The sequence below is a fragment of the Trachurus japonicus genome, chromosome 7 (genome assembly GCF_045865225.1).
Source record: "Trachurus japonicus isolate A0001 chromosome 7, Traja_1.0".
In the NCBI taxonomy this organism is placed as follows: domain Eukaryota; kingdom Metazoa; phylum Chordata; class Actinopteri; order Carangiformes; family Carangidae; genus Trachurus; species Trachurus japonicus.
In genome coordinates this window covers 18,011,137-18,025,145 of record NC_140913.1, presented here as the reverse complement: position 1 = coordinate 18,025,145, position 14,009 = coordinate 18,011,137, and the positions used below count along the sequence as shown (strand labels likewise).

Below are 14,009 nucleotides of genomic sequence, written 5' to 3'. Positions count from 1 at the left end.
TTGGTGCGTTCACGTAATACTGTGTGGAGAAGGAAAATCTGAATACACCAGCTTTTCTCATTCAGAGTCGACAAAAATGACAGATGATGTTCGATATCATCCACTTGTTGCGAAGACCCAAATGTACGTGAACAATTTTTTATTATTCCAATAGTAGCCTACTAATAGGCTAGTGTATATGCTAATTCAGCTTGCGCTAACCCATTCACTGTAGGGTTTAACTTTTGAAACGGTAGCCTACACAGCCCATCTAATTTAAACTGTTAGTGCTAACTTTGTAGCACGTCTTTGAATAATGCCTGAACACTTACCAAGTTGGTACAATAATAATAGTTTTCTCCCCATTTTTTCGATGACACCTGAACGTAGCAGACGCCCGGCGAGGGAAAGTAGGACAGCGCTCACGGCCACATCCCAACACTGTCATCATTCCTCTGTGCAACACTGCTCACCGCTTGGAGGTAACTAAATTAGATTGATCGCATTTTTATTAGATACTTACTTCCCAGAAAATACGTATTTCGCGTAAATAAATGTAATCGTGGGTGGTTTCAATGAATGATAAGGCGGAGTGTAATTTAATAAATATATTCGGACGTGTCCCGGCGTTGACGCTCGTTCCGTTTCCGTTACAGGGGCATGTACAAAGGGGATCGTTTGCCGCGTGCGCTCCGGCGCCGTGTTTTGCCAAATCTTTGAAACACTAAAATTTATATGTTTCCTTAGCCTGTTTACTCCAAATTTCGGTCGAAAATGGAGGCCTTTAACCAGCTCCTACTGGACTACCCTGAACTGATGTATGGAGGAGTCGGAGTGACGGCGTTTGTTGCAAGTGGGGCGCTGATTTACAAAATTGCCACCAGGTTAGTTAAACTTCAAGATCTTGCACCGCTGCGTTTGTTTTTAGTTCGCGTTGACGTCAGAATAAGTCTTGCTCAAAATGTGCATTTAGTCTTTCAAATGTCTGATGTATAAGATGCAGTGAGACAGCGGATCGTGTGTAAATGCATCTCCGTTTTCCCGAAAGAGGTTTGTTTATCTATGCTAGCCCATGTGCTAACTTTGCTAGCAGTGGTGCTAACAAACCTAACCGGAGTTTCTGACATTAACATTAAGACTAGGAAATTACCGGAGAAACTAGATGGTACGCATCCATAACTTGCCTTGACTATTGTAGAAAGAATTGTACGCAGGACAGGCGGTGATTTCTATATGAGTGGAGCTTTACTGTCAATCCTCTCGCTACACTGGAGCCTCCTCTGTTGAGTGTTTCCATGTCGTGCAGAGAGTGTGTGTCTGTGTGTCTTTCAGTGTTTATGGCAGTATAAACTGTATAGTGTTGCTTGGTTGAGTCTTTTGTTTTGAACCGTAAATAACATAGACAAGGTGGTTGTTGTGTGCGTCTGTCAATGTGTGGCTTTTTTTTCTCCTGCGAATTTCTCATATCCACCTTTCCGGGACTCTTATTTTGAAGGTGAATATATAGTAGTAACATTAGAGATCGTGCTTATTGTGAATGTGTATGTGTATTGTTGTGTCTGGCAATGGAGCTGGCTGTGATAGAGAGAGTCCCCTAAAAGACTGATCAATCAAAACAGTCACAATCATCGAATCAATCATCATCATCATCACACACACAATCAAGTGCAAATACATTGGTTATTATTTGAATGAGCTTTGATCATGTCAGGCCAGAAATGGTATCAGTTTGATGTGTATGTGTCATTGCCATTCATTTTAAGCACACAACTACTGAGTGCATTGTCATTCAACATTGAGCACATTCAACTTGATTGTTTTCACAATGCATCAAACGAAATGGCATGATTTTAGCCTGTACTCTTAATTTACACATAGTAGCAGGCAGCAAGGCATTTAAAGCAGTAATGTTGTTCCTAGATTCTCCTATGGGATCCATCCGACCGACACCGTGAAAGTTTGTCATGTCTGTCATGTTGCATTGTGTAAGAACTCCTCCACCTGTTTTTTCCAGAAAAAAGCCGGCCCATGCAAATGTCAACTGCTGGTTCTGTAATGAGAATACAGTGGTGCCTTATGGGAACAGGAACTGCTGGGACTGTCCACACTGTGACCAATACAATGGTTTCCAGGAGGTGAGTTGTAAAAGTGTGACACCTGTTAATATATTTTTTGTCCTCTCCAAGGAATTTCTAATGTTCCTGTTTTTAATATCCCTTTATTCTGTTTATTTGTCTGTTTTCAGGATGGAGATTACAACAAAAGCATCCCAGCGCAGCATAAGGCGCATCTCAACCATGGGGTATCTGGAAACCCTCCGTCATCGGAGACGCCTAAGACACAGCAGTGGGTCAACTGTCAGATGTTGCTGTGCAGGAAGTGCAATAAAAACCAGACTACAAAGATCAAGAAGTTGGCTTCATTTATGCCCAGGGACGATGTATGTATATTTTGTTTTAGGGTTGTGGTGATTGCTAGTTGTTTATACATTTGAAAATTTCAAGATGACACTTGACTTGTTTCCCATGAATGAAGTTACTTATTTTCAGTATTGAATTAGTATTACATCTAATTTGTCCTTCCACATTTTCAGGTGTATAAGTGCTTGTACTGCTTGTGTGTTGCTGCTGTGCTCAGTTTATAGAGAGAGATACAGAGAGATGCTCAGTCTTTGGTCTCTCACTCATGGGAAACATAACAGCCCCCTTCAACCCGTAGTCACTGTTTGTTTCTATTGTAGGAACACTATGATGAGGAAATTGAAGCCTACAAGTACCATCTGGAGCAAACCTATAAGTTGTGCAAGCCTTGTCAGACAGCAGTGGATTACTACATCAAATATCAAAACCGCCAGCTACGTACAGTGCTCTTCAGCCATCAACTTCGCCGGACCCAAGACTCGGTCAAGGGCTTTGTAAAGGTGAGTGCACCCTAAATCCAAAACCAAATCCGCTGCAGTGGGGCCAGCTCTGTAATTGTAAATGTCACTGACTGTCTTAATCCCACCATTTGTTAGCCTAACACCACATGACTGAGCTGATGCTTCCTGTGCCCCCCTCAAAATGAATTGATGTACACATGGGAACTTGTTGCAGTGTCGTGTCAAACTGTCCAAACAATGTTTAATAGTTACAGTTTAGAAAGAATGTCATGAGTGTGAGATGTTGAATTATGCAAATGTATTAAGATGGAAAACATTCTTCCTGCTATTGTAGTTTTGGCAGTAAATGTTGACAAATGAATTTCCTAAATGAATGAATGAATTGATTTAAATTCAATATTCTGAATGAAGGTGTGTATGGATATCATAAGTGACTTTTTACCTCACAACAGCGGTCATACAGTGCTGAATACTCACTTTTGACAGTTGGACACTTCAAACCATTAGTATTTTTAGTAGTAGTTTTCATCAAATTTGCTTTCTCACCTATGGTGTAAATTTTGAATCCATGCATCCTTTCATCCATCCATTGTGTTGTCTTGTAGTTTAGGGATTTCCATTTGTTGCAAAACTCTGAGGATTAACAATGAAAACATGTTCTCTCCCTTACAGAGCTCCTATTCTCTGTTCGCTCCCATCTGGGTCACACTGTTACGTGCACTTGCCTTCCTGCTCTGTGCTTTCCTGGTTGTTACATCTTTCTGCAAATGGCCAGACCAGACTCTTTCCCCTAGTGGCCCACAGATATTAAGTGGTGGTGTCACTCCTCCTAAACCCTTAAATGAATCCACTCAGAAAAATGAGGGAAATGGAGGAAACGGAGATCCTGTCTGGCAGGCTCTGTTGGAGCTGATCCCAAACCAGACCATAGAAAATGCTAAGCTGGTGTGGCAACACGGAAAGGACAACCAGTTGGCTGTAGTCTCAGTCGGCCTGATGACTTGCCTCACTGCCGTCTTCTTAGCAGGACCTGCAAGGTAAGCTGACGGTACCTCTTTATTTGCTTCTGTACACGTAATCACAGGCAAGTTTGTCATCACAACAACTATGCACATTGATGTGTATCTGCATTTTTAGGCTGAGGAGAATTGATGCTGCGGCCTCTGTCTTGTGGTTCCTCGTCCTGTGCCTGTACCTGGCTGAGAGCTACTTGGCAGCTGCCTCGGGGTGGATGGACACGGCGAAGCATGGCAGCATCTCTCTCTGTTGCCTCGTCAGCTTTGCTGCTGCTGTGACAAGTCACAAACCAATGGGTCTACGAAGAGGCAAATATCGAAGGTTAGAATCTGAGCAGTAATGCTGAATTTGTGATTGCATCACAGTATTTTGTGATGTTTCCTTTCTCCACAAGAGATCTGTTTTCGTTAGAACCAGATTAGGATACATTATTCTTAGTGTTTTTAATATCCCTTTATTTTATTTCATTTTAATAGAGTAGAGAGCATGCTGTTTTTTTTTCTCACAGTTCTCTTCTTACCAATCATCTCCTCTCTTTGTGTGAACGACTGTGAGGTTATCATGTGAATGACAAAGTTACAGCATAGGATTGTGTGTGTGGCTCATGATAGGAACAATAGAGTGAAAGTGCTACTTCCTTAATTTCATTAAAACCTCATTAGGTACATATGCACTTGGTGAGGCAACTAAAGTTGCCTCATCTGTATAAAATCTTGGAATTGCCTCAATACTCAAAGTACACTCCACAGCATGTTTTTTTTTTAATGCATTTTGAATGTCCCTACTTATTAACCATCTGGTAGAGCCATGTGTAGAGATAATTAACTATGCTAATACCCACACTAATATGTTTTTCATTCGAAACAAAAATGCTGTCCGTCCAGATTAGTGTTTTATCCCAGTATCAAAAATCCTCTCCGCCCATGTTCATTTTGGAAATGAAAATCTCATGACCATTGACATGGTATTGCCAGACACATAACGTTGTGAATACAAAGAGGATTGTTTCCTCTGCAGAAGCTTGAAAAGTTACAGAAAACTTGTTTCAAAATATCTCAGTTTTTAGAGTTTTCAAACAAAACATCAAAAGTCAACACTTTAGTGGCTCAAACTCATATTCAGGTGTAAACATAGTAAAAGTAATGCATGTATAATTCAAATGCATTGGTGTGGTCGTATTGAAGCCTACAGCTCACTACAACATTGGAACCGTAATTGAGAGATGGTTTTTGAGAAATCGTGCCCCTCCCCTGTAACATCTGAAGAGGGAATGATCTTCGATATTTCTGTGTTCATCATGAGTCCTTTGAAGCTGCAATTCATTCATGCTGATGTCTGCAAGGAATTTTTGTAGATGTACAACATCACTGCTGATGCAACCCAAAGCAGAGCTGGGACATTTTTCCATATTTGGCTGCTTTGCTTGTGATGAAGCAACTTTCGTTGTAACTCACTATTTTTTTGTAACAAAGTGTTAAAGGGACAACGAGGAGTTTTGGAAAGCGAAGTGTTTTCACACTACATTTACCATGAGCCTCCATGTGCACGGTGAAATTCTTGGACCGGCGCACGACGGACATCTTGCCAAGAATGTTTTCATTCATCAAGAATGAAAGTCAGAGGTTCAAAGACGATCAGATACCGTCGTAGTTCCGACCATAAACGGCGATTCGGCAGCGTTATTCCCATGACCCGCCGGGCAGCGTCCGCGAAACCGAAAGTAAGGAAACGCTGGTCGGCTCGCCCAGTTATTATCACTAATAATAACAAAATAACGATAGAGACAAAACAATATATTTATCGAAAATGGAGCCATCAACAAGTGTGGGTAGCGTAGATTCATCCACATTAATGTGAGACTTTTTTATAACCAAATACAAACTCCTCGTTGTCCCTTTAAAACCATGGGAGTGCAAGGACTGGTAAATGGGCTTGTGGTGTTTTTAGCCAATCGACAGATGGGTCAATTTTCTATGCGTTTGTGTGTGAGAGAGAGAGAGGGTGAGTGGGAGGGGTTGAGTGAATTAGTGCACTTTGCGTGGCTCTTAGATGTTTTATCCATTTGAAAAAGTAAAATATGTTACGTTCATAAATCGGACTCAAAAAGCTGTGTCAGAGGACCTCCTTCAACGCAGTCATTTGTGTTCAAACTTTCAAAGAAATGGCAGACCACCTCCGAATGTGGTCTGAGAAATCAGATCTTGAATGCGTCCTTGGTGCTTCACACCTGTATTTAGAGATGTGTATTGTGATAGTATCACATGTGATGGGCGTTAATACCAGGTCTGAACAGAGCATCGGCTCCCTGGGAAGAAATTGATCACTAGTTCATCGATGTTTTTCAGAATATTCCGTTCATAGCTGTGTTCTCTGGCTCTGTTTTTTTTTGTCAATTTATTTATATAGCCCAAAATGGCTAACTTACCTCAAGACTTTACGATGTGAACACATGCAACACCCTTGGTCCTTAGACACTTAAATCAGCCATTAAGTTTGTTGCTAGGCCCAAAGCTTAAAATAGTGCCTCTCGATCACTACCTGCTTTGGTAAAGGTTTTCTTGGGGATAGGTGTCGGAGTAGTAGTTTTGGGCAGACTCGTCATCAGTGCTTGAATGCAAATATTATCAAGCGCTCAACTCTTGTCTCGTGATCAAGATTGACTGGAGCTGTCATGAACTATAAGTAGCCAAGATATGAACAGTTTCAAGTCTCCAAATAAAATGTTGAAACTGTCATATTTTTCATATTCTATTTGAATAAAAAATTGTAACAGTGAAACAACTGCACTAACTGCAAAACTACTGCTTTTCTTGATTACTTATTGCTTCAACTGAACTCTAACACTGGTCCTTCCTTTTCCGATATCCTAACATGTTAATGTGTTTAAAATGCAGATGGATCGAACTGGCTGTGTTATATACATTAACATTTCACCTCGTCAGCTTTTGCAATTAACTCCTTTTTCTCTTTACCTGTTGGAATGTATTAAGTGAAGGGGCCTATTTATTTGATAGTAATGTCAATCAGTATTGCAAACTGATAGCTGTAAAGGCTTCATAAGGTTTGTATTTGGTGGACAGGGTAGTTTAACTTGCATGTTGTGTTGTCTTTTTGATGGATTTCTATCCTCAGACCAGCGCCTTTGGTGCAGTGATATTAAAGCTTTAAATTGAGAATTCAAAAAAAGATTGCTGCCAAATCTTAGACACTACAGAGGTTGTTGTAGGTTTTGAGGAAAGTACTGACTCCATATTGTTACCACTCGTACAGTGTAATTGTCAAGGTTTGACACTAGATTTTTTTTTTCTTTAGTATATTTTTTTGGGCTTTTTTGCCTTTAATGGACAGGACAGTTGATAGAGAGACAGGAAATGGGAGGCAGAGAGGGGGGGGGGTGACATGCAGGACAGGGCCGCTCGACGCGGGATTCGAGCCATGGCCACCTGCAGTGAGGGCTATAGCCTCAACACATGGGGCGGGTGCTCTACCAACTGAGCAAAACACCGCCCATTGCCACTAGATTTGACTCGAATGCAAAGATTGCAATGCGTCATGTTCTCTATAATTAGCACTGATCAGTGATGACCTAGAGTTTCTTCCTTGTGCATCTCAGACTTTTGACAAAGATAGTCCTTAAAATGAAGACATGCATATTCAAACTGATGTAGGCAAGAGAGCCAAGCATGTTTTGATATAGCATGGTGGAGAAAAGTTGTCACGTTTTTATTTTGATGGACACACATTGACAAAGGAAGGGCTTTCAATAGTAGTTTAATATAATAATCTTTTTGTTTGAATTTGTAAAATACAACATAAAATGTATTACCTTTGCTAATGTTTAACATACTGTATGTTTACTATAAATTTATAGTGTGCATGCTTGTTATGCTACGATATATTCATGATGTATGGTCAGAATATATAGCTATTTCTGTTCATCTTCATTTGTCCGCAGCATTTAGCTGTTGCAGCCCTACACTCTGCCTTGTATGTTAGTCACAGGTGTAAGTTGCCATATGCACCTCCCAACATTAGACCATTGCCATGGTGTTTTAACAGTGATAGCTATAGAACTACCTTTTTACTAATGAAACCGTGAATGTCTGTTTTTACTGCACTGTGTTAGTCTAGGGATCCAGTATGTAGCTGAAACGTATTATGTTGTACCTAACTGTTTTAGGGTGTGTGTTGCAGAAACACTAAAGGACTCAACACTTAAAAAAGGTTACTGTGCCAAATGTTGGTACTTTTTAAAAAATAAAAAAAAGCCAATCATTTTCAATTCCAGTCTACAGGACAAATAAGCTAATGAAAGATCTCAATCTGATCAGATCATTGTATTTATACATGATGTAGCTGTAGCAGCCTCTGAAATGGCGCTCCACCAGTGCTAAAATGCTTCCTGCAACACACCCAAAGAAATCTCCTCTTATGGGTTTGAAACTGCAGAAGTTGAGTATCTTGCCTTTTTAATGTTATTGAACGCATTGCAGGATTGATAACTGTACATGGAATGCAATAAACAACTCGTGAAAGGATGTGACTGCTGTTTGTTTTTCGTCAACACAAATACTCCGTCTTGTCCACTTATGTTTTGTCTGGTTTGAAGTGATAGCTTTATTACACAGCACAGGAGTTTAAGGGAAATGCCAGCCTAAGAATGATTATTAAGCTTTCATGCTAGCAACAGGACCTGAGGCATAACGTTTTCAGGTTGTACATCCGTCTATCCATCGGTCCCATTCACGTGAATGCAACATTTCAACAACGCCTCGAGGGAATTTCTTTGAATTTGGCACAATCCCTCATTTGGATTGGAGGATGAAGTGATTAGTGTTTGGCTATAATTTACAAATTCATACTGTAATTGTGACACAATCTGAGAGAGAAATGTCTAATGAATAAAAGCTTAGTTGCCACTGACAAGAAATAACTTAGACACATTACATGTTTGGGCACGGACTGTGTTGTGAAACTGAGTATGTTGAGCTGTATTGCTGGACAGCATTTCTCCTGTCGCTTTTGTGCTCCAGGCTCTTTCAGCTGTTGTGTGTTCAACAGCTGCAGCAAAGTTTTAGTGGCAGCTTTAGCTTAGACTGTTGCCATCAAAAAAGTGCTCTTAGTAAATTGATAGGGTTCTGTGGTACAAAGTTTACACAGTGACTTAGATGCTTAATGAATAAATAGATCAAAATATAAATGTGAAGCATGTTGTGTATTGGCATGGAAACCTAAAGCGCATTTGAGGCATGTTTCTGACAGTTTTGTTGTCACGTGATTTTTGAATTCTGTTAGTAGACCATTGCATTGCTCTTGTGTTGCAGATACGTTGCAGGCAGCACTGCAGTCCCCCCCTTCGGCAGCCGGTCTCGTTTGCTCGCTCCCGATCTGGCAGACACCTTCATCCCCACCCCACCCCCGAACATCTCCAAGCTCATCAGCTATCAACGGAGTCGTAACAAGTGCAACGATTCCCCCTCCTCTCTGTCCACGCGCCTTAGTAGAGCCCTCTCCTTTGGCACCATCCCCTCTTTCAAAAGGACAGGTAATTATTCCTCTCAGTTAGAGTGTGCAAAGACAAAGAAATCATTCAATACTGAAATATTAAAGGCTCTCAATTGTGGTGGAAAAACAGTGAATGATAATCAGAGGTGGAAATTCTTTCTCAAGTAGCTGGTCTCCACCTTCACCAGGGCTAAATGGGAATACTCAGCCCACTCACTTCTGTCTGCCATTCTTGTTACATTTTCCTCCCATAGCTGCTTAGATAACATAACTGCCATGCATAGAGGCAATATTTATATTTGATGAAGTCCATCCAGCAGCTTTACTTTCAGTTTCTGCCACTGTTTGTAAATTTGGGAGAGACTCTGCTTCTAAAAAAAAAAAAAAAAAAAAAAAATTATGCTTGAGGGATTTGGCTGGAACCTGGAGAACAAACTTTGTAGTTTAGATGCCGTTTCTAACATGACAGCTGACATCTTTGGCATTTCTGTTGTATAATTTCTACACCTTTTGGTCAGCATACCGACCACATACAACTAATATTTGCCAATTAGTTGGTTAATTTTGTATATTTTATGATGAAATTGCACAGTATGCATGAAACACACAACATATCACAGGTGTCCTGTTACTGGATTGCATTTTTTTAAAGCTTCCCTCACAGCTGAAACAATGACATAATTATAAGAACATTTGCTGATTAGCTTTTTGTCAATCGACAGGTGATTGATTGATGGACGTTCTTACATTTCAGTTTCGGCTTCTTAGTTTTGAGAATTTGCTATCACTTGTAAAGTTTGTGACATTAGATAGTAACCATTTTTTGGCACTAGGGGGCAGAAAATCATCGAAATAACTGGATGGATAAACGACTACTATACACACCTTTTATTGGTATTATTGGTTTAGACTAATGTGAGTACCCTGACTAGGTATCAGCTGTGGTAAATGGCATATTGTATATTTCATGTTTTCTCAGATTCTTCAGAATCCGGTTTCCTGTTCAGTGGAAGCAAATCAGCCTCACTATACAAAGACTCCCCACCCTCAGGTATTTTAAAACTCCTGGTAATTTTGTGATTTCCACTTGGACTCTGTATTCAGAACAATTCTCAACCCGTCACGTTTGATCTACATTTTTCACTGCTCTTTTGTTATAGACTACTTTTCACTGAAGTCGGGGAGTCGACCGTCGTCGCCGAGCCCCTCTCCGCCCCCTTCGATAGCCGGGTCGTGTGCGTCCAGTTCAGGTTCTGTCAGACACCGTCGCCCGCTCATCAGCCCAGCTCGCCTCAACATCTCCAGCCAGAAACCGCTTTTCTCAGCAGAGCCAGAACCCAAGCTCTCACCCCCGCCTGTGTCTCCATTATATTCCACTAGAGGGCTGAGCTCTCCCCTTTACAGTGGCTACTTTCCACCTGATACATCACCCTTCCAAAGCCAAAATGGTAAGTATACCTGAGGTCAAGGTCTGATAAAAGGAACATTTTTGTTGGAGAAAGCCATGCTATTTCCCTGCAGTGAGTGCCATTCACCACCAGATGGCAAAATAATCAAATCCTACTTAAAGTGGCTTTAAAGAGGGAAAAAAGACTGGATAATTACATTATATTGTCATGACTGATGTGATTCCATGTCTTGGTTGCAGATTTGAGCATCAGAGATGGCAGCGTGATTGATAAGGATGAGAGGAGCGACACAGGCAGCTCCTCACGCTCCTCCTCATGCCTGGTTGGCACAACAACACAGGGTTTGGAAAGCACCACTCCTCCTCCAAAAGGTAAGATGTGATTTTAACATTACAGGAAGATGTAATCTGTATTCACACACAGGAATCACATTCATTTTTAATATCATGTAGTCCCCGTTCTCTTGAAGAAAGTTGTAATCCTCGGCTTGCACAAATGTATGTCCCTGTGGGCTCTGATATCACATAAATTGAATCCATTAGAGAATGTGCTCTAATCAACTGTCAGCAGAAGACCTTCAAAAAGGAAATCAGCTTTCTGTCCCTCCTAAGCTTCTTACTCCTCTGACAGCCAAAGATGGGGTTTGTCCATCATTTGAACATGGAACCAATTTCTTGTTATCAGTATAATCTATATTAGCGCACATAAGAAATTATTGCCATCTAAGATGGTCAGTTTTGTGGCTTTAATGGTTTTGAAATTCAACTGGCACTTTAACATACAGGCTTGGATTATGTTATTATTACTGTACTGCATGTAAGAAATATGTCTTTTTGATGGTTTCAGTGGAAATCTGTAGTTTGCCAGGAGAGAATCTGTGTTTAAAGTGAGGAATATACATACAGTATACCCCCTTTGTGTTGACTCTACATTAATTCTTTGCTTCTATCTGAAGAAAAAAAGGTGATTAATCGTGATTAATATAAAACATGCAGAAAATGGAAAAACCTTAATGCCACATCAATGCTTAATGATGATGATTTCAATAAAAAGGATTTGTTTTCTTTGTGATAGGTTTTATAAGGCGTCTCACCTCCCCAGGGCTCCTAATAGTGAGCCTGACTGCCAACCTGTTTTTCGCCTGCCTTTGTATGTTTATCTACTGGAGATGAACTGTTGATGGGGTCTGCTGCTGTTTTTTGTGACCTGTACAAAGAGACTCCGCCTCTGGCCCTTGACAACCCTGTCATGTCTGTAGACTTTGAGGTCATTCAGCAATGCCAGAAAACATCTGGCAGTTATTGTTTGTTGGTGCTTAGTAAAAGTAACGATTATGGATTTCAACAGCAATACCTCCCGTTTTGGAAAAAAAATAAAAACTACATGATGAAATCAAATTATCCTTTTGAATTTGTGGTTTATAACTGGTAAATATTTTTGGCTTCTCTGATCAGGTCTTGCTTCTTCCTTTTTGGTTTGTCATCACTCCTGTTTTCTGAACAGGTGCATGTGTTTTTGATTTTAAAAAGCTTAATTCTTGCACTGATGCTTAATGGCTCTTTAAAAACCATGCTGTGAAATGTGCAAAAACCTGTGTCCCACTACACTCCATCATTTCATTCTACATGTTTACTAGCCTGGTCACTTGTTATAGTAACTACAGTAAGTTATTTCACCAAACTATTTAATTTATCTTCATCTGTCACTGGTTAACAGTATCCAATTCACAGGCTGGTTTTCAGAGGCGAAACTCTTAAGGACAAGTGCAATTTAAAAAAGAAAATTAGACTTAAAACTCTATAATTAAATATTTTTGCACTTGTTTTTCTGAAATGTTTTTCTAATTGTGTTGTTTGTGTTGTGTTTTGAAGATATATATATATATATAATCATTTATGTTTGAAATTGTTACAATAGAAATTTGGAGCACAGATGTTTCATTTTTCTTAGGCAATGTTGAACTTATGATTTACAAAAAGTTGTATTAGGACATCGGTAAGATGTGTGTAAACGGGTTACAGTTGGCTCGGCTCTCATGTAAAACATTATCTGGTTGGCTTTTGGCTGTTTTTTTTTTCATGTAAAGTATTTTGTATTGCTGGATGAACATGCACCTGATTCCATAGCATATTATAATAATTACTGAAACACATGTAAAACTTCTGAGAAAACTAAAACTTGCTACTGAAAGTCTTTTAAATGGGTGCAATTGTCAATAAATTCATTAGATCATTAGCCCACCTGATAATGACTAATGGTTATTGAATGCTATTAAAACCTTTTCAACATACTGGATACAAATTGTGCATTTGTACATGATGTGTAACCTATTGTACGTTTATTTCTTCTCTGAAGAAGGCTCATTAATTGAAAGATCATGTACATGTTGAAATGTAAATGCTCTTTCATCCATGCTGAACTTTCCCTAGTTCGGTACAAGATAAAATGTATTTTTCAATTATTTGTATTTAAAGTGTAATTAAAGACTTGTGCGTTTTCCACATTACCATTATGTTGCTTCAAGGTAGAAGTACATATGTATTCTGTATCACTATTTTCATCAGTGGTTTGATGCTAATGTTTGTCTGCCAAAGCTGTTTGGTCTGTGTGATTGTAAGGAACAACACTGGCTTGTTTCATTGGATCAATGCTTTTGAATAAAGTATTTGTTTTTCTAATTATTTTTGTGTAATGCATCAACTTCTTGTCCAAAATCTGCTACTCCAACATAGGCTACTGTTTGTGTGAAATGGATGGATGCTCTGCAAGCTTTGCTAAGGTCGCCCCCTTCTGGCACTAACGCCACATTGCATGAGTGAGTTGAATATCAAGAATGTTGCAATGGAAATGAAAGACTGAATATTATACAGTTGGTGTGGGAACATCTACGTGCATAACTGACCAAGCAGTCAAGGATAAGGAAAAGAAGATAAATAAATAAAAATTTCTCTTCAAAAGAAAAGAAATAACCTGAAAAAAGACTATAAATAAAGGGCTAAAAAGAAAAGACAAATCTGTGGGCATGTACTCATAGAAATGATGCCTACAAAATAATATGAATAAAATTGGTATGGTTTGAATAATTTTACTCAATATATTATACTAATATAATAATAATATATTATATAAAAAGTGTCCTTTTTCACTTTGCGCTATGGTTTGAATCTGATTCAATAAAGTAGATTTTCATCATCACAGGTCAGTTGTGTGATTTTCTT

At 39.4% G+C, this 14,009-nt stretch overlaps 1 protein-coding gene across 2 annotated transcripts; it reads left to right on the top strand.

The window, feature by feature from the left end:
• Positions 1-628: 628 nt before the first annotated feature.
• On the top strand, positions 629-12,170 carry tmem201 (transmembrane protein 201). 2 transcript variants are annotated; one of them, XM_085781757.1, is made up of 11 exons: positions 629-863; positions 1,994-2,114; positions 2,225-2,419; positions 2,720-2,899; positions 3,533-3,897; positions 3,998-4,198; positions 9,202-9,422; positions 10,371-10,433; positions 10,543-10,830; positions 11,031-11,162; positions 11,866-12,170. In XM_085781757.1, exons 1-11 carry the CDS (start codon positions 754-756, stop codon positions 11,961-11,963), a joined length of 1,974 nt encoding a protein of 657 aa, XP_085637883.1. In that variant the 5' UTR covers positions 629-753; the 3' UTR covers positions 11,964-12,170. The 2 variants fall into 2 exon arrangements, with proteins under 2 accessions (XP_085637883.1, XP_085637882.1); XM_085781756.1 differs by having other exon boundaries at positions 10,362-10,433.
• Positions 12,171-14,009: the final 1,839 nt, after the last annotated feature.

Coding starts and splice junctions, on each gene's coding strand:
- tmem201 (XM_085781756.1), top strand. CDS start 754: ATGGAGGCCTTTAACCAGCTCCTACTGGACTACCCTGAACTGATGTAT. Junction 2,115..2,224: donor AATACAATGGTTTCCAGGAG/GTGAGTTGTAAA, acceptor GTCTGTTTTCAG/GATGGAGATTACAACAAAAG. Junction 2,420..2,719: donor CATTTATGCCCAGGGACGAT/GTATGTATATTT, acceptor TTTCTATTGTAG/GAACACTATGATGAGGAAAT.